Here is a 20,987-nt window from a genome sequence, read left to right on the forward strand (position 1 = left end):
TGAAAGATAATAGTTGAATCTGTGGTAAATAAGCACAGAAGGGGGGAAAAGAAATGACCCAAACTTAAATGCTGGGCAATGTTCACTTGAGGAGATGACTGAAGAACAGAAGCTAGAAAAAATACAAAGGAGGAGTAATTAAAAGAAGGATATAAAGAAAACCAAGGCGACATAATTTGTGGAGAAAAAGAGATACGAGAAAGAACCAATCAGCATTATCAAAAGCAACAGAGTTAAATTTTTAAAATCCACTGAATGTAATGTTTGTGGAATAATGATAATTTGTAAAACTGTAGAAAAGAAAGCTAAAAGAAATATGTTGAAACTTATATCAGTTAAGTGGTACATAATATAAACTTCATTCTATTGTATTTACTTCCAAAAAGAACACTTATTTTAAACTATGGCTTTAGTAAAATATATTCCAAACCAACAAAAGTTAGTATGGTTAGACATTTTTAATTTGCTATTTGTCTCAAAAGATTTTTCCTAATGAAAATTAAAAACAGCTCAACAGCAAACAATCGTTTTCATGCTTTAAAAAAAAATTATTAAAATCCCCTAATTTTCCTAATTATTTTATGTCTGATAGAAATAAAAGATAATGCTGTGATAATATAAATAACACATATATTTTTCTATAGGATTTTATACAGAATTTAAGCAGAAATGTCATTAATCTTAAAAAAAAAAGTAACAAGTCTCTTTCATTCTGAACTAAGGCCTCCACATAATTCTGTTAACAATTATCAATTTAACATGTTCATTTAGCTGTTTAATCAGACTTTGAGAGATATCTCCTCTTGAATTTATGGATAAATTTCCCTTTACTACAATAATTTAGCATCAATTAGAAATTCTATAACTGATTTTACACAACAGAAACCATAGTAATAAAACACATTTTTAAACAATGGTAGTGAGTTAACATATGCCAAAGCTAAACCATGAGATTTATCAGATATAAATTTATGTTTAATCATTTCTAATTTTGTTCAACTATCTAATCTGATTAGAACATATCTCTACTATTAAACTGAAGAGTCAAAGATACTACCAAGCTTTCTCCTGGCAATGCCCTCCAGACAAAAAACACCAGGAACACTGCTGTAGTTAAACTTGTTGGGTTCATTACTGAACTGCATCAGGAGATGCATCCCTGATGCTCACCTTGGGGAACTCTGGAGTATTTTAGTAAGAGGGTATTAGAAAAAACTTACTATAGGATTTGGGCTTGTGTTAGGTGATTTGGAGGAGGTGGAGCTTTGCTCAGGGCTGGATGCTGTCAGGAAGTGAGGCTAATTCTATGATTGGATGTCTTAGTAAAATCTTCGTAAAAATCTGAGGCTAAAGCTGCAACTGGTGGAGGCAGCAGTCACTCATGCTAGAGGGGACATTTGGCATTTTGTGGCTTGGACAACATTCACCTTTTGTCTGTTTGGACACAACATGGAGTGGTATTGTTTTTCTCTCGATCCATCATGGACACAAAGCAGCCCCGTGTGATGTTGATATTTTGCGCAATTGTTTATCTTCCACAGAAGAACACCGAGCCTAAGCAGTTTTCTCAGGCCAGCTCCTAGCAACACCAAAGCCTTGGCAGCTTCTAGCTGTCAGGGCCACTTTTCTCTTTCTTACTCTTAAAAGCACATGACAACTTACATAAAACAATTTCAACTACAAAATTATTCAAGAATTACTTAGTGAATCAGAGACTGAGTTAATGCATACAGCCTAAGTACAAAATAGAGGAAGAATACTTGTAATTTAAAGATTAAGGTCCAAAAACCATCAGCTGAAAGAAACCTAAATGGGATTTTTCATCTTCCTTCACTCTACGATGTAAAATTACAACTTTGTTCAAGGTATTACCAGGGTTTGTTTGTTTTTCCCAGGAGTTGTGTACATGGAATGTAGATGATAAACAGTTTTCAAGAAAACAGTTGAATTGAAAGACCTGACTTTAAAACCCAGTTCCATCACTGATTGACTATATGTGGACTTGACCTCAAGTATGTTCCTTAACCTCTCTACCCCTCAGTTTCTTCATCTGTTAAACAGAAATATCTACTCCAGAGTAGTCAAGAAAAAAATGAAACGATGCATATAAAATGTATGGACCACCTGACACAGAAATCAATAAATCACTGCTGTTTCATTAATTCTTGTTGCATTTTCTTAGTTTTTGTATACATCAGTACTCACCTTTTTAAAAAAAAAAAGCCTCCAAAGTACACTGGGATTTAAATCACCAATAGATACTTGCTTATCATAATCCAAACCAACATCTCTAAATCTTAAACTTAGGCCTTTCATGCTTATCATACAGCTAGAAATATAAGCAGGCCAGAACAGACTCATTCTGCTAAGTTTAAGCAAATCTAAACAGCAGAGAGGACCCAGAAACAACTGAGTAAGCCTGAATGCTTCTCCCAATTTCGTCAAACTCAAAGAAAGGGGAAAATGTTGCTGCCATCCTTTTCCCCTCCTGAGTGAAGTGCAAATGCGCCCTCCACTACGAAGTATGAGCAATGGAAAATACAGTAAAACCTTGGATTGCAAGTAACTTGGTTTGCGAGTGTTCCACAAGATAAGCAAACATTTCTAATACATTTTAACATGGTAATCAAGTGATGTCTTGCAATACGAGTTGTTTCTGGAATGAATTATGCTCGCAAACCAAGGTATTACTGTAACTCCCTCCTAAAAGCAAGGGTTTGTTCTAGATGCTAGGGAAGTAAAAAGTAGAAGATGATCCTTGCCCTTGAATTTGGACATGATAATACCCCTGTCACAGTGGCTCACAGTCTAGCCCGACGGGAGCTTAGGAATTCAAGGTGAGGTACCTAGAAAGATCCAGGGGAGGTATCAAGAAAACAATCTTAAATATGTCTGGAATTCAGAACAGAGCCCAGGCTAGAAAAAAAGATTTAGCAGTTTTTAATCATTAAAGCTATAAGAAAAGAGGTTGCCTAGAAAAGAGAGCCTAGTATGGGAGAGCAGGATGACAGAATGGCAGGGAGTGATAACATATGGGGGTGCAGTGCCAGGAGGAGCCTGCGAAAGAGCCTTAGAAGAAAGAGGGCGGGATGAAGTGAACCAGGGCAATGTGTCTCATTTCCCACCCATCCAGAGATCTTTCTACAGAATATAAGGTGCTCACCTGGCAGATGACAGCCACATGAGCAACTTATTTCCATGGGCACACCCAAATGTTGACAACTCTCCCTAAAACTTGCTTACAAGTAAATACCATGTTGCTGGGGGCAAGAGGGAGGTTGGGAGTCAGGATACAGCAAGTGTGAATACAGACATACCTCGTTTTGTTACACTTTGCTGTACTGCACTTCACAGATGTTGCATTTTTAACAAATTGAAGGCAAGGCCCTCCACCAGCAAAAAGATTACAACTGGCTTTACTGAGGTGGTCTGGAACTGAACCCTCAATATCTCCCAGGTATGCCTGTATAAAAAAGCACGATTAAGTCTGTTAGCACCTGTTAAGAACACATCATAAATGGTGACCAAAGACAGTAACATAAATTAGATAGCCTTTGGGTAATGCAAAATTGCCACAACACTTGCTCAAACACCTTTGTCTCCCACTCAGGAAAGCAATTAGAACGTAAGTCAGAATGATGTTAAAAAAGGTAATCTGGAATCTGCTCAAAGTTTGCAACAGTTAAATTCCATTTGTCTCAAAGCTTCACTTAAGAAAAACTGTACTGAAAGCATCCTGTTTCAAATCACCCTATCTAAAACCACCTTCTAGGTCATCTGTACTGTAGGAGACCCCAAATTTCATCCCTGGTAAGCATTTCAGCAGATATTTAACCACCAGAAAAAACAGTGTCCTCCTAGGGAGAAGAATGACATACAAGAAAACAAATCAGCATCTTACTGGTTGCCATGGGATTCCTTTTCGCTTGTCAACATGAGAAGCCATTCTTTCACTTAAAATAGAACCTCTCTGAGGATAACTGTCTTTTTACAAACTCATGTTTGGTTGCTGGTAGGCTCTTGCATTTTCCGAGGTGTTTGTAAGCTGGGTGGTGGTTTACTTTAGAATTTTGTCTTCCCGGAAATCCAAACTAAGTATCTTAACCCTATAATCTTGAGAGCCACTCTCTCCCGAAAGATGACACCCATGGCTAACACTGAAAACTGAATTCAAATCCCAGATAACAATCCCCAAATCAAGGCAATTACAAGCGGTTCAAGCTCAACAAGCCAGGTGGAGCCAGGATAACGGCACAGAGCTCACCAGGGCTGGGTGATTAAATCAATTTTACACGCTAAGCAAAGCGCCGGGATCCGCGCCTGGCACACATGCACTCAATAAACGTTAACCATGAACCAGCACGTAGTAAGAGGAAAGACGCTCGGAAGGCTTTAGTGTAACAGCGGAGCCCGGCTGAAGACACAGCTAGTCTCCGGACGCTGTGGGTGGCGGCCTCCCTAGAAAGCGTCAACGCGTTGTCAGGCAACCAACCTGGTCTCTACGGCACTCGAGGCGGCTGCGGCCCTGGGAGTCGAGACCGCGTAACCAGGGCACCGCCCCCGGGCCTGCCCCGCAGCCGCGAGACCCCCACCCACAGGGAACCCCCGCCCCCGGGAACCAGGCACTGCCCCAAGCCGGGCTGCTGCGAGACCGTCACCCGGACCCCGGACACTGCCCCCGGCCCAGCTGCCACAACACCCCAACCACGACCCGTAACTCCGACAACCCCCCCGAGTCCGGCAGCCAAGAGAGCTCCCCCCACAGGGAACCCCCGTAACCCGGCCGCCGCCGTCAGCCCGGCCGCCACGAGACCTCCGCCCCTAGGCACGACGTACCCCACCCCCGGCCCGGGACACCCCCTCCCGCCACACCCCGCCAGGCCGGCTCCCCACCCGCGGCCAGCGAACGCTTACTCGGGAGAGTGGGCTCGCGTCCTGGGAGACGCACAGCGCTCTAGCGACGATCTTCGCGATCCCAAGTGGTGGCGGCGGCCGCCTGGCGCGGGCTCCGCCTCTTAAGCCGAGCCCTCCGCCCTCCCTCAGCCAACGGCCGAGCGCGGCCCCGCCCCTACCGGGCCTCGGGGGAAGGCCGCGCGGCGGAGGCGCCCCCTGCAGCCCCGGAGGTCGCACAGTCGCCCGGCCGCTCGCAGGGCACCCAGGCTGGGCACGCCCCCGCCTGGTTCACCTGTCCCGCCTGGGGGCTGTTAAATGATGGCAACCATTAACCGAGCTAAATTGATTCCAGCCGCTCCAAACCCTCCGAGTCCCAGCCGGCCTGGGATCAGGGTCTGGAAAGAAGAAAAAGGAGGGGTGGCCATGAGAGAAAAACTGTTGGCATACCTCTCCAGGGTCTCACTCCTCTGATCAACGTTTTGCCCTGGGCTTTTACTACCAACTTCAATATATTCAGTTCTACCCCAATACTGAGTGGCCCTGTGCTACCACTAGAAAAGAAATCTCCATGTAAAGTAGAACTAAGAGTCCTCTATCCTAAATTCCTTCCTAAGAGAGTTTTAAAGACAAATTTTCCTCAACTCGAAATCAATTTATCAAAACAGCTGGCAGGGATGTGGATTCTATAATACGGTGCCACACACTGTACTGGAATTGGAGTGTCCTACACTCTGAAACTTACAGTGTAAAGAAAAACTTTGGAGTAAACAATATATTACAATGCGATGTAAGTTAAAGAAGCACCAACAGACTCTTAGAGATACCTTAGAAAGAATGATAACTGGAGAGAGGAGAAAAATTAAATGGTCGAGATCTCTGAGCTGTTTTTAAAGACTAATAGGAGTTCCCAGGCAGAAAAATCGGGGCGGGGGTAGCATTTGGGGCAATGCTGATCATATATGCAAAATTTCAAGGGTGACTAAAGAAAGTTGAAGCGGAAGAGTAGAGCTATGATGCTCTTCTCCCATCTCCCTTTTCCCGACCCCCACCCCCAGCAAAAGAAAAAAAGCGTTGAACATCTATGCTCGGTGTTAGGGATAAAACAAGAAACACGGACATGGTCCCTGTGTTTTATTAGAACTTAGAATCCAGTGCGCTGTGGGGGGGACAGGGGGAGGGGAAAGAAAAAAACGTAAAACAAGCAAATAATTAAACAGAGTATTAATTGTTGGGGGGAAAAAAATAAGATGTTGAGATTAATTCGACCTCGGGTGGTTTCTACGGAGCAATGCTGAAGATTAAAATGTAAACTATAAGAGCTGGGTACTAGACATTTTCATAACACCAGTAAGTCACGTTGACGTTAATTTTTACAAACACGCCAAAAGGCATGATTGTAGGCATCCAGTGATTCGTCTGTAAGTAAATTAGGATGCCATGTTTCTTTCTCACCCAGCATCCAGAACTACTTATATCTCAGTTTTCCCAAGGACATCCTTATTTTTCAGTCTTTCAATAAACTACTTCATTAAAGGTACCTACTCCCACATAAAAACAGGTTTTCCCCCAATCCCCGCTTAAGGATCTACACATTTTTAATATGGCGAAGACTGAGCCTGCGCAGTACGAACAAAGAAGGCCAACTGCAGTTTCTGGCATACCGTTACATGCCCTTCTTCCGGTGCGGAAGGCTATACCATTCTCATATCCAAGCGTTGAGTTTGCCGTAATTCACACATATAATTTTCCAAGATAATATGTTCTCATTTAAGCCGCAAGAAGATTCCTCTGTCTCTAATTGTTATGTAACTGCTGTTTAGAACGTCGCTTCTCCGAAGGGCCCCCTCCATCCCCGAATGGTCTGGACCAACTTCACTTCCGGTTCTAGGTGTCATGGCTGCCTCGGCTGGCTAGTGCGGGTTTGCATCTTTGGTGGGGAGGGTCCGAAGCCCACACCCAGAAATCTAGCAAGATAAAGTTGCGTCTTGGTTGTGGAGGCGACCACTTCTCCGGTTCCTCGGCGATGGCAGCGTCCGGGAGTGGTATGGCCCAGAAAACCTGGGAATTGGCCAACAACATGCAAGAAGCCCAGAGTATCGATGAAATCTATAAATACGACAAGAAACAGCAGCAAGAAATCCTGGCGGCGAAGCCCTGGACTAAGGAGTGAGGAGGTCCCTGGCGAGCGCAGGGGAGGGAAGGGGTGGCGGGAGGGTAAGAGACCCAGGGGGAGTGGGAGTTGAAGGGGATGGAGAGCTTGTTTGTTTTTTTTGTTTGTTTGGTTTTTTTAGCTGAGCCATCCTGCTACCAATTGGCAGCTCAGCGGCTGCTCAGCTAGGCCGGGCATTGAACCGCTGTTGCTCAGAGCTCAAACTCTTGAGCGAGCTCATAACCAACTGAGCCACTCGGCCGGCCCTGAGAGCTTGTTTTTTTTCATGCACAGGGAGGAGAAAGAATATGCACCTGAGAAATTTTGGGCTACCTTTTATACTCTCAGCTACAGCCTAAGCCTCTCCACTGGGGCTTACTTCATCTTCCCTTTCTGTGTCTTTAATACGTTTGCCTCTGAAGGATGGAAGAGGAAAACGACAAGGGTGATTTGTGGTGTCACTTTTCAACATCCATATTGTAATATATGCCACACACTCTGCCTTGAACCCTACCTATCTCGATATACACCTTGTTGGGAGCTTCAGCGGATCCCAGACTGGAGGCTGCAGCTGTCTTCAGAAATTGAGCCAGCCCAAGAATCTCTTAACTATGAGCCATCTTTTAGAGATCTATAATTGTTTTTGGACTGCTAGTAATTATTTTAGAAACACACGAGGCTCTCTTCCCAGTCTCCCAAAATGTTACTTCACCAGTTCACATAAACTAGAAATTACATCAATAGAGCTTATTTTTGCCCCTTAGCAAAATCCCTGTGTCTGTGTGAGTGATGACAGGTTGAGGATTCCTTACCCACAGCATTTATCCTTGCCTGAGAGCAGATTTTGTTAGGGAGAGAGTAAAAAGAGCACAATCTCTCAATAGATAAAAAGAATTTGTCTCAGTTTTTTTACAAGGCAAGCTTGAACTATCCGTATTCAGATCCAGCCATGTTTATTGAGTTCTTAATATGGGCTGAACACTGAGCTAGGAATTTCCATATGTCTTGAGGATGACAACCCAGTTCTATATTTTCATTCCTTTTTTGCAAATAATAAGTCAGCAAATACAAATAAGTAATTTCATGATCACACTGAGGCAATAGACCTAAGATCAAATCTCACTACTGTCACTAATTAGTTGTTTGGCCCTGGGAAATTTACTTATCCGTGTTCATTTTTTTTTATCTGTACAGTGGAAATAAGATCTATTGGTGATGTAAAACTATTTGAAAGGTTCTAGAATGTATGTAATAGGACATTAATAACTGTGGTTTGTTTGATTTTTTCCCCCCCCCCAGTAAGTGGAGGAGCCAAGATTTTAATTCATGTCTTGACTCCCAAAACCAGGTCTCCATGTTTTTTCGTAGTGATTGAAATCTGAGGGCAAATATCTTCAAAAGGCTTCTCAGAGACATTGACTGACCACTCCATACAGACTGGCTGCCTGCTTGCTTCTACAGCAGGCTGTACATTTTAGGTTGATGTAGCCTCTTAAATATTTGGAGACTATCAGCTTTGCTCACTGTCTGATTGTGGCTCTAATTATATTCATCCTAGCTGTCTTGAGCTGCATCACTGAGATGGAAAATGTAATTTTATTCAAGAGTTTAGTTCCATCCACAGATGACAAACTCTGAAATAGTGATCATAGAACTAAAGATAATAGGGCTACGTTTTAATTTTGAGACTGATGCTACAAAAAAGCCTCACACACTGTTCTTTGAGAGTACTATAAAAGATTAATGCTAATAATACCTAGCATTTAAAAAGTTTACTATATGTCAGGGACTTTATGTACATTATTTCATTTAGTTTATTTCCTCCTAACAAAAACGCTTATGAAATATCCCTATTTGCAGATGAGGAAACTGAGGCATGGATATTAAGCGGTTGTCTCAAGGCCACAACTAGGACTTGGCAGTGCTAGGATTCAAACCTAGGCAGATGGATGTCAGTACCCACATTCTTAACCACTAGGCCAGAAGGTTAGATAGGCCTGAAAATAATTGGGCACAACCATCCAACCAGTCAGAATCAGAGATTTTGTGATTCCAAAGTTCATGGAGAAAAAGTCTGTTCAACTGGTCATGTAAATACCTCTGTTCCATTTGAATAGCATATTAAAAAATGATTTCATACTTTTCTCTTCCCCCAAAGGGAAATATTTGGCAGGACTATGACATGTTTATCATTTCCATCCCCCTATAGGAACTCTGTCCTTTTCTACTTCCTTTTCCTTTCCTACATTCCACACTCTTTTCTCCTCCTCCCATCACTGTAAATTCCTTCAATACATATTCATTATCTTCACACAAACTCTTGAAATTGTACTTTATATAAGAAAGTTAATTACACCGTGCTTTTGTTTTGTAGCCACCATTACTTTAAGTACTGCAAAATCTCAGCATTGGCTCTACTGAAAATGGTGATGCATGCCAGATCGGGAGGCAACCTGGAAGTGATGGGCTTGATGCTGGGGAAGGTGGATGGCGAAACCATGATCATTATGGACAGTTTTGCTTTGCCTGTAGAGGGCACTGAAACCCGAGTAAATGCTCAGGCTGCTGCCTACGAGTACATGGCCGCATATATAGAAAATGCCAAGCAGGTAAAAATGTTGTTTTATAATGTTTAGCCACTGCAAGTTAAAGAGTCTCATGATGACTTTCAAGTTTCTAAACTTAAAACTATCCTCTTTATATGAAAGTTTATATTTTAAGTTATTTTCAACAATTTCTATATAAAATACATAGGAGATTAGCATGGATTTTTTTTTTAATTAAATTCTCACTCAAAAGAGTATATCTTAAAAGTTCCTATCACAAGAAAAAAATATGTAACTGTGTGTGGTGATGGATGTTAATTAATGCTCATTGTGATTATTTTGCAACATATACATATCAAATCATTACGTTGCACACCAGAACAATATAATGTTATATGTCAATTATAGCTCAAAAAAATTTTTTTAATTCTCATACTCATTATCAGATTTGTGTTTAAAATCAAAACTTTGGAAATAACCTAAATGTTCCTGAGCATAAAACTGATTAAATAAATTATGGCATAGCCATACAGTGAACTGCTAGCCAGCTTTTTAAAAAAATTAAGACAGAAGTCATTCTCTTTACATTTACTAATATGGAACAAACCCCAGAATATTTTGTTCAGTGAAAAATCTAAGTGTAGAACACTGTATGTAGTATGCCATTGTGTGTGTTTTTATCAATCTATATATATACAAGGAATCTATATGCAAAGAATGTCTCTGGAAGATAGGTGTGTAAGCATCTGGGTTTAGTGGTAACATCTGGGCTGAGAAATTGGATAGTTGAGGGGAAAGAAGTGGGAAGGAAACTAAAGAACCTTATATTGTAGTACTTGTGTCTTGTTAATTTTGTGCTTTGGGCACATATTATCTATTTAAAACATTTTGTAACTTGAAAGCAGCATACACTGTAAACTATTCTGCCTACTATTATTTTACCATAATACTATGTAAACAGACAAATGATAAGTGTCTCTAAGATTAGACAGGAACTTCAAGCTCACTTGCCCTATTCATGCGTTAGGTTGGCCGCCTTGAAAATGCAATTGGCTGGTATCATAGCCACCCTGGCTATGGCTGCTGGCTTTCTGGGATTGATGTCAGTACTCAGATGCTCAATCAACAGTTCCAGGAACCATTCGTAGCCGTGGTGGTAAGTAGTTTTACAACCAGTTTTAATTAAGTTCTTCATGAAGATTTACCAAAGCAAGTATATGGAGAAATAAAAACAGTGTGGTAAGAGCAAGGCTCTGGTGTCAGTCTGTCTAGGTTTGGCTCTGAATTCTACCTCTTAGCAGCTGGGACTTTGAACAAGTTATTTAACCTCTCTGTGTCCCTTCCCCTACTCTGTAAGAAGAGGGTGATCACAGCACCAGTCCCTGGCACATAGTAGGCATTCAGTCAGTGTTCATTGAACTGCATAAATCAGGACTTGCTAGAGCAGCTCTTTCTATGTTCAGTCTACCAAATGCAATCCAGGTTACTGTGAGGAAGGTAGAAATTGTTCATCTATTAAAAGGACAAAAACTTAAAAAAGAGATGAGCAAATCTTCAAATAATATTCTTAAATAGTATAATAATGAGATCTAACCTCTAAATTAACAAGGAGACATTTCTATACTCACCCACTTTATTGAACTTTTATGGTCTTTTTTAGTTTGGTGTTTTTTGTTTTTTGTTTTAAGATTTTATTGGGGAAGGGGAACAGCTAAGTTGTCCTTCAATCTTAGCTGTGGAGGGCGGAGCAGCTCAGCTCAAGGTCCTGTGTTCAGTCTTAGTTTCAGGTGGGCGTAGCCCACCATCCTATGTAGACGTCAAACTGGAAACCTTATTGTTAGGAGCACATGCTCTCACCAGCTGAGCCATCCTGCCACCTGTTGGCAGCTCAGCAGCAGTTCAGCTTGGGTGCGTCTCACTGGCCCATGTGGGAATCGAACCGGTGACCCTGTTGCTGAGAGCTCACACTTTTAACCACCTAAGCCATTCGGCTGGCTCTATTTTGGTTATTTTTTTTCCTATGATTTGGTTCTTTTAATTAGTATATGTATATGGTGTGTTATGTGTACATATGTATTTCTAAGTTTATGATGTTTAAACAAATGGAAGTATGTAATGATGGATAATCAGATACTAAATATGTCTTTCTTGTAGATTGACCCAACAAGAACAATATCTGCAGGGAAAGTGAATCTTGGAGCCTTCAGGACATACCCAAAGGTAATTGTTAAAATTATAAGCCTGTGTAATTCTTTTAATTCCAAATTTTTTACCTATTTTTAAAGATATGTAATGGGTAGTATCTTGTTTTGTCCTAAACAATTTAATACTTTTTACAAAATAGTCGAATTGTCCTTAGCAAAAGACGATACATTTGTTCTATATGTTGTTAATTTTATTAGAAAAGCAGCCTTTGTTTGTTATTAAGTTTCTGTGTGCCCATGGCTTTCTGACAGGTACCAGATAAACAAGCTAAATACATCTGTTTCCTTCCTTGCAATCTAAAATAGATATTAACACAAGTGTACATCACCTAAGGACAAGAAAAATGAATCTGTAAGCCAAGTCCAGTCATTAGCCACCAAGTGGGGTTGAGGGAGAATATAAGCAGTATAACATTTTATTAGAATACTTCTGTTCAATATTTGGCCCCCCATAATTAATGTTTCTATAAATAGAAAGCTGCATATAAAACATATTTTTCCTCTTTTTAAAAAAATCTTCTATTTTCTTCATTTTTATTTAGGGTTACAAACCTCCTGATGAAGGACCTTCTGAGTACCAGACTATCCCACTTAATAAGATAGAAGACTTTGGTGTGCACTGCAAACAGTAAGTCATTTCAAAATGTACCTGATGCCGAAATCATCACAAAAAGATGATTCAGTCCAAGTCCCTGACAGATGAGAAAAAAGCTTCAGACAAAATGTGTTTCATAATATTTTTTAAAATAATAGTAAGAATATACAAATTTAGAATAATGTTTGGATTCTTATTAATAATTGTTTAATATGTTATTTGCGTCTCACACAACCATAAGCATTTTGTCAATGTATAAGATACTTGGCCCGTTAATGAAATGAACAGTTGTAATAATGTAATACTGAAAGAAGTTGTAGTCAGGGCCAGCCTGACACGAGCATGTCTGCAACCCTCAAAGTACCCAAGTTCCACTTAGCAAAAATTCTTCCTAAACATTTTCACTTTGAAAGTTAAAGAAGCCCTACTAAGAACCACTGAATTGTATATTGCTTTAAAATAGTGACTGATGGTATGTGAATTACATCTCGATTTTTAAAAGTGTTAAAGAAACCAAGGAGGACAGTTTTCTCTGCCTTCTAAATATAGCTTACCTCCACTCTTCTCACCTGGCTCCAAACCGCAGCATCTGGAGCCTGAACCAAAGCATGAGCCTTCTAACTAGCCCTCCTGCTTCTGCCCAGCACCCCTTAACGGTCTTTTGTAAGTCAAATCCTGTTCCTCCTCAGAATGACTTCCCAGCTCGGCAAGGATGCCATGTCCAGTCCTGCCTGTGGGCTGCACAGCCCTCTGTGTTCGGGCCCCTGCAGCCTCTCTGAGCTCCTGTCCTGTCGCTGAGCCTTTGCTCTCTCCCATCCAGCACAGTGGCCTCTTTACAGTTTGTCACGTGCCAGGCAGCCTCCTGCCTTAGGGCCTCTGCACTTGCTGTTTCCTCTGCCTGGGACATTCTTCCTTATTTCCATGTGGCCCGTTACTCCAGTCATTATCTGTTTAAGGGTCACCTTAACCAAGAATGATCATTGGTCACCCTATCTAAAATAGCACCTTCTTGTCACTCTGTGTTCCCTTTCCCTGTTCTCTTTTTCCTTCTTAGCACTTGGCACCATCTGGTATGTTTTTGCTTCCTTATTATTGACCCCATTAGAATGTGAGCTTCATGGAGCCTCCTCACTGTGCTGCTCAGATGCCTTCCATGTATCTCAAGTACCCAGAAGATAAAGTTTACATTTCTTAGCTTTGTATGTAATGTCCTCCACCAACAGCTTTCATAGACCCCAACATAGCTTTCTAGGTTTCACTCACATGATTCTTCGGTTCTTGGTAACCTGTCCTGGTAAACTGATTCACTTATTACTCCTTTCATGGCTTTCCTTTTGTGACAGTATGCGCTCAGCCTAATGCCAGCCTTGCTCTCAATATATCCACACCGTAGGCTCATGGAGGGGTTACTCTGAATCCTGCCTGGGATCTCACTGGCGTTTCTCAGGCAGTTCCATCAACACAAATACCACTCACTATCCCTAACAGTTCATTGGTAGGTGATTCATTTTAATATATGCCTTATCGCATCACATATTGTTAGTCAACGTATGCCATTTAGCTTTTCGTGGATTCATACCACATCCACATAAACGGTAAGCTCCATGAGGTAAAGAAGTCCCTTGTGTTTCTTTGTATTCGTTCATGTGCAGAACCTAGTGAGATATTTAAATATTTATTACTTTAAAAAAATATATGTTTTCCAGACATTTAACCAAATATTTCTTGCTACCCCTGATTATAAATCAGGTACCTTTGGAAGCAGTGATAATTCTTTCAGGTGCTTTACGGATCTACTTTAAAGTTTACTTTTCCAAAAAGCAGTAGGCCCTAAATAGGAGATTGGAATGGGGAATCCACATGTTATTTTCTGTATTTTTAAAAGCCTAACAAATTATAGTTGACTCTAGACAGGCAGTTCACTAAGCTTTTGTGCTATTGTCTAGAATTTATGAACTCAATAACATGGATAAACATACGTCATTCAGAAGTTTTGCTTGTTGATAACTTGTTGGAAGTTTTTGGGCTCTACATGGGGAAGAAATATAACACAAAGTTTAGTAAGCAGAAGATTTGAAACCATATCCCTAAAGAGTAAGGAAACCATGGTTACCTATTTTTCTGTTGGACTGAAAACTAAAACATGACTGTTTGGATATAAAATGTAATTCACTTCAATTCGGCCATAATTTTATAAGATGTGGTTGAATATGTTTTTTATTTACTAAATTTGTGCTTTTGTATCATAGATATTATGCCTTAGAAGTCTCATATTTCAAATCCTCTTTGGATCGCAAATTGCTTGAACTTTTGTGGAATAAATACTGGGTGAATACGCTGAGTTCCTCTAGTTTGCTTACTGTAAGTACTGTACTTGCAAGGGGTGTGTTTGAATTTTATCTAAGCTACATGAGTTGTTTAATATCAGAAACTCTTTTTTTCATTGAAGGGCTGTACCTGACTTGGCCAAGTCAGCAGGGCTGGGGTCAGATTCTGCACAACCAGAGCAGGACTAGGAGAGTAGGCCAGGCAAATGTCTGTCATGCACCATTGAGACCAAGTCTAAATGGCAAACATAGTAGCCAGACGAGGGTGACATCTGCCCCTGCCTTAGAGACTTAGAGAGAGAAAAATACAAAAACTGTTTTTTGTTGTGTGAGGGATTTCAGGCAGGACTGGTTACAAGGGGCAGAAGACCCAACCAAACTGGCTTAAGCAAACAAGAGGACCATGTAAGCTGCTAACTCCAGGAGCAGGGCTTAGTTCAGCCTCAACTAAGTTTACATGCAAACAATATTATGAGGTCTTGGTCCTTCTGTCAGGTTTGACTTCACGTCATTTGGCTTCAGTTTTAGACTTCATGTGAAACCAAGATGGAAGCATGAACTTCAGACCTTCTAGCCTCTGAGTTTCACCTTCAAAAGAGAGGATCAAGACACACGCGCGCGCACGTGTGCGCGCGCGCACACACACACATACACACACACACACACACACACCACCCCCCACCCCCCACCCCCAGGCAAAGCCTCCTTGTTTCTGAGCTTTGTGCAGGTCACATGCCCATCCATAAACCTGATCTGGGCCAGAAGAGGGAACGCCATGAGCGGCTGGACCAAGGCCAAGTGTTTCACTACTGGACTGAGGCACAAGAAACTCTTTCAGGAGCACATGGACTAAGAAGCGGGAAGGAGCTGTCCCAGGAGGAAATCAGATTATCATTATCTTAGTGCAGCAGATGGCTGGGCAGGGGGGAAAGAAAATCACTGAATGTGTTTTCCAATATGTCATTAAAACCTAACATACTAAGAAGGATATTTATTTAACAAGTTTCTATCTAGTCTATCTAGAGCTTAGCCAGAAACAGTGGGCCACTTCATATAGTACAATTTAGCAATGGTTAGAACCACAAAATTCGGAATAAAATTATTCAAACCAATTCTGCCTTTTTAGTACCGTGTGTCCCCGAAAAGAAGACCTAACTGGAAAATAAGCCCTAGCATGATTTTTAGGGTGCTCGTAATATAAGCCCTACCCCAAACATAAGCCCCAGTTAAGATCGTCAGCCAGATGTGACTGTTTGAATAAATATAGATTTTTGTACATGAATAAACAAACAAATGTAGATTGTTGGAGCAAAATTAATATAAGACCCGGTCTTCTTTTGGGGGAAACACGGTAGCTGCGTGTAACCTTCACAAAATTATTTAATGTGACTGGCTTTTCTTGGGCTCAATGATAATAGTACCTACATTATTAAGTACATTGAGAATTAAATGAAATACTTTACATAAAGCAGTTAGCAAAATGCCTGGCACATAATAAAGCCTCAATAAATTATTTTTTGTTGTTTGGTTCATTGTATTCAGAGAAAAAGGCCCCACTTGAGCATATTTACTATGACTTTAAACAGAATTCTGACAAGTTTTCTGTTCTTATTTTTTATCCTTAACAGTCAGAAGCAGCAAATTAGAAGGAAGGAGAGTGATCATAAAAAAAAAAAAAACAAAAACATTTATTAAGCACTTTCTATGTGCCAGACAACGCTAAACGCTTTATATGTGTTGTTTCCTTAGAGGCAAGTATTCTAATAGCAACCAGAAGTGACAGCCGGTGGCAAGGGGAGAAGCAGTAAGACCAGAGCAGCCTGAACCTTGGTGTAAAGGCAAGCCTACCGGCTTAGCCCATGGCTTCCCGGTATCCTAGTACTACAGATATTGAGGATATTGATATCAAAAAAAACGTTAAATTTTATTTCTTCTTTTTTATGCTTTTGTATATAGTACATTACAGCATTTTTAGAAAAAAATATATAAATATATGTTTAGGGTATCTCTTTCCCCAGCTAAAGCATGTAACATACAGAAATAAAGTTATTTTCTGATTTTAAGAAATTAGTTCCCTATATTTTATCTCTGTGTATTTGAAATGTAATTGACATCATTTGATTCCATTTTAGTAGTATAACTGTTTCTGCCATCCTACGTTTTCATTGCTTGAAGTAAATCTTCCAAATATGAAGTAGTGTATAAACCTTAGGGTTTTCGGGGAAATGTATTGGTATCCTAAACCATTTAGATCCAGACAAAGTGACTGTCATTGCATCTTTAAAAATAGCATAAGTTTGTAAAATCAGTGAGAGAGGTGGTAGCATTTTAAAGGGTCCTCTGTAGTAACTTTGATGATGGCAAATAACTTTTCATGTTTGGAGATTGAACTGTATTTTTTGTACACTGTCTTACAAACTGAGCAATGGAGTAACATACTAATTGTTGGCAAGTTGTTATTTAATCTTCATGTTCTTCTATTGAAGATACGGGAAAGAAATGGAATATATACTTCATAGCTCATCTTTAATACATTTTTCGTTTGTTGTGCAGCTTCTCTTTTATTGGGAAACATTAAAAAAACAAACAAACAAAAAAAAACAAATAGCCACACATTTCAGTAACACAGATTATTGCTTTGTGTTCTCAGGGCTAATAGGTTAAGCACTTCACATAGATAATTAACTCTCCAAATAGGGTTTTAAGGGTGGGACTGTGATGGGGGAGGGAGCTTAGGTCTCCAGCCTCAGTCCTGGAGGATAGGGGCATAATTGTTTTGTATTTTAGATACAACATTTTGAAAAATATGTCCCATAAAAATCTTTTTTTAAAAATATTACTGGTAAGTGTATATATGTATGTAACTGTTAAAGTTTTTCTTTTTGAAAAGTATGAAACAGACAAAACAGTATATAGGTATTTTCCAGCTTACCAAATATAGGTGTGCATGTGGGCATCCAGCACATATTCAATACTCTGAAACAGAGCCGTTGTTATAGTTAGGTGGAGGGATTGTATGTGTTTCTTTTTTTTCTTTATATTGCTTCCATTTTCCAAATTTTCTGCAGTAACAGTTTTATAAACAGAGAAGCTAAAACAATGTTATTTTTAAAACATGGTCATAAATACCAATACTGAAAGTTCAACAAGAAGAAATAAATTTAGCTAACAATTTATTAAGCCTGTATAAGGTGCCATGGGCAGTCCTAAGAGCTTTATATACTCATATGTTACTTCATCTTCATAGTAGCCATAAGGTAGAAATTCCCACCTTCCTCCCCCATTTTTTTTCAGAAGCCTTAGAGTCACAGACGAGCCCTCTCATAGGCTCACAACAGCTCTGCAGCAGGACCAGAACCTGGATTCAGATCTGGCAAAGCCTCTCCTTATCACAAGCATTAGATTTCAGCAGTCAGAAAGAAATATTTCAAATTTAATCTTGAAATTATAAAAGGGGAAAACTACATTTGCACTGCTTGAACTCTGGAGTCAGTTTTTGCCAGTTTAATTTGACTTCTTAATTCACTGACTATCCACTTAGGTTTCATAGTGGAATTCTTTGTAAATGAAATGTTCTACATAAAAGAAAATTAGTTGACCTTAAAATTGTCTAATGGTCAACTTGTATCACGTACTGACACAACCACCATTTTCCCCACAGAATGCAGACTACACCACTGGGCAGGTCTTTGATTTGTCTGAAAAATTAGAACAGTCAGAAGCCCAGCTGGGACGGGGGAGTTTCATGTTGGGCTTAGAGACTCATGACCGGAAGTCAGAAGACAAACTTGCCAAAGCCACGCGAGACAGGTAAGAGCCTCTCTTTTTGTTTCAGGATTTGCAAATAATAGTAGGATTCAAATTCCTTACAATTTACTTATAACTTAGAATGGTACCTGAATTTCTTGGGACCCTTAAGAGTTATCACATGCAGGGTTTAACTTTGAAAATTTAGGAGATAATAGGTAAGAACACTAAAGGCTTAAAGGTCTAGGTAATGTTATAAAATACTCCCCAGTCACCTTTTCTAGGTTCAGCTGTCACAAAGAAAACCAGTCAATCACTGGATCTTTGGGGGGAAAAGACAGAAAAAGAAAAACGTTTGCAAAAGGATGTCCTAATCTGGTCTAACCTAATTGTCTTCTGAGGGATTAAAGTAGGATTTCTTAAATTTATCAGATTCAAATTTTTATAGTTTTAAACCCCTAAATATCACAGTAATGATTGTATCTCTCTCGTTATTCTTCTGAAATTATCCTTTATATGGTAATTTTTAGTATCCCAAATTTCACTACCAAGATTTCTGAGGAACAAACTTGGGATATGTTCTGTGATGACTTAGGAAATAATTATTATGTGGCTCTTCAGATGCATACAGGACTGGGAAGACTACATACATAACATTTACTTTCACCAAAAATTGAATTTTAATATAATTAGGAACAGAGAGCAAGGGAAAACTATGTTGACATCTGTATAAACTGAAACCTTGGTATCCATTTTAAAAAGAACTGGACTGGTGGGTAGGAAAGAGAAGGGAGAAGGGAAGATGAAGCATTTTAGGAGCAGAAGCCCTCTTGGGTTAGAATTGCCTCATTCCTTTCTTCACAGGTTTTCAGAAGGTACAGGTAGAGCTCGTGGCATGCATAAAAATTACATTTTCCTTAGACAATAGGTCTCATTTTTGGTACTTGCTCTGAGTGTGAGTTTTTGCTCATCTGTCCTTATATGTCTGATTTATAATTTTATCTACGTTTACATCTCAATTTCTTATGAAGCAAAAATATCATTATGGGCATGCTTCCAATTATATAAGAAAAGTAGAAAGGACAAAAGTAGCAGTACAGAAGTAGAGAATTTTCCCTTTTTTGGGTAACTACAAGAATTGCATCTCTTCTGAATATTGGTGGGTTGTTACGGTTTTTTGCTTTTTATTTATTTTTTTATCAATTCATCTAAGTCTTTCCCCTACTATCCTAACTTTGACTTTTCATTGTTTGAAGGATGTTTGTGATTTTTTTTTTTTTAGGAAAAAAGCATAGAATTCTTTAAAATCATTTTTTAAATTAAGCAATAAACAATAAAGAATAACAGATTTTAATCTAATATTGGGATCAATAGGGTTATATATAACTTCAGTCACCTTCAAAAACAACTTTTTTCAAAGCTGCTGACAAGTAACAAAATTAACTTATGAATTACATCAAATTTTACATTGTCATTCCTTATGAAGGTGCTAGTAAGCAGTGAAGTGATCAAAAGACATGCAGAAGGCTAAAGATCACAAGAGTAAACTATAAATTGGTATGGTTTGTGGAATATGAATAGAACTGAAAATCATTTGGGGGGTGCAAGGATGGAAATGGGGAGGGACTTGCATGTTTGAAACAGTTTCGGTTCAGTTCTTGTGATATTATGTGTTATGTTTTTTTCTTTTCAGCTGTAAAACTACCATAGAAGCTATTCATGGATTGATGTCTCAGGTTATTAAGGATAAACTGTTTAATCAAATTAACATCTCCTAAACAAGTAGTAGTACTTTTGCGTGAAAGCCAGTATGTGAAAAATACTCAAGTAACACTTTAAAACCAGGTACCAAAAATCGGATTAGAAGTATAAGGTGCTCTGAAGTGTCCTGAACATTAACATCCTGTAATAAAACTCTTTAAAATGAAATTCTTCTTTCATTTTTTTGTGGGAGGGGTTACAGTATTTTTCTAGTGTCCTTTAATGTTGTTGAAGATGAGGGAAAGAAATATTTATTATAATAGAACCTTTCTATTTTTAGAGTCTTGCCTATCTAGTCAGAATTTCAGCATTTCACTTGCCATACTGATTATCGCCCACTTTGCAGTTTTCCTATACATTAAGCCCTCAGTTAACATCACTGATAGGTTCTTGGAACTGCAGTGAAACCACATATAATGAAACCAATTTTACCACAGGCTAATTGATATAAACATGAGGTAAGTTTCTCTGGCATCTCATCTACATTTTAAAGAAACCACATTGAATGAAACAGTGCTATTCAAGGCTGTATCTTCTTTTGACAGCCTGTAAGTAAAAAAATATAATTCAGCATGGCATTTTTTATGCTCCTATGAAACATTGACCAAGCCACACCATAAACTATTTTCCTGAAAAATCAAATAACTTATCTGAGACAGAGCCTAGCACAGGGTATCTAGTCATTCAAATATTCACTAAGTGTCTATACTGAACCAGGCCCAGTTTTACTCTCTGGAGATATTCTGAACAAGACAGACATGGCCA

The 20,987-nt window shown here is 39.4% G+C and overlaps 2 protein-coding genes across 3 annotated transcripts in view; one reads left to right on the forward strand and one right to left on the reverse strand.

Annotated features, from left to right (window-relative positions):
* Positions 1–4,993, reverse strand: part of CSPP1 (centrosome and spindle pole associated protein 1) — a 117,483-nt gene extending 112,490 nt beyond the window's left edge. Inside the window, exon 1 of the mRNA XM_019630312.1 lies at positions 4,915–4,993. The gene's annotated coding sequence lies outside the window, so the exon portion shown is untranslated. The remainder of the gene's footprint in view (positions 1–4,914) is intronic.
* Positions 4,994–6,589: 1,596 nt separating this feature from the next.
* COPS5 (COP9 signalosome subunit 5) lies at positions 6,590–20,390 on the forward strand. Of its 2 annotated transcripts, none has more exons than XM_019630309.1 (8): positions 6,590–7,059; positions 9,417–9,651; positions 10,616–10,744; positions 11,743–11,808; positions 12,335–12,420; positions 14,637–14,748; positions 18,376–18,524; positions 20,155–20,390. In XM_019630309.1, the coding sequence occupies exons 1-8, from the start codon at positions 6,917–6,919 to the stop codon at positions 20,237–20,239; spliced, it is 1,005 nt and encodes a 334-aa protein (XP_019485854.1). In that variant the 5' UTR covers positions 6,590–6,916; the 3' UTR covers positions 20,240–20,390. The 2 variants fall into 2 exon arrangements, with proteins under 2 accessions (XP_019485854.1, XP_019485855.1); XM_019630310.1 differs by having other exon boundaries at positions 6,976–7,067.
* Positions 20,391–20,987: the final 597 nt, after the last annotated feature.

The sequence above is a fragment of the Hipposideros armiger genome, unplaced genomic scaffold (genome assembly GCF_001890085.2).
Source record: "Hipposideros armiger isolate ML-2016 unplaced genomic scaffold, ASM189008v1 scaffold_900, whole genome shotgun sequence".
NCBI lineage: Eukaryota > Metazoa > Chordata > Mammalia > Chiroptera > Hipposideridae > Hipposideros > Hipposideros armiger.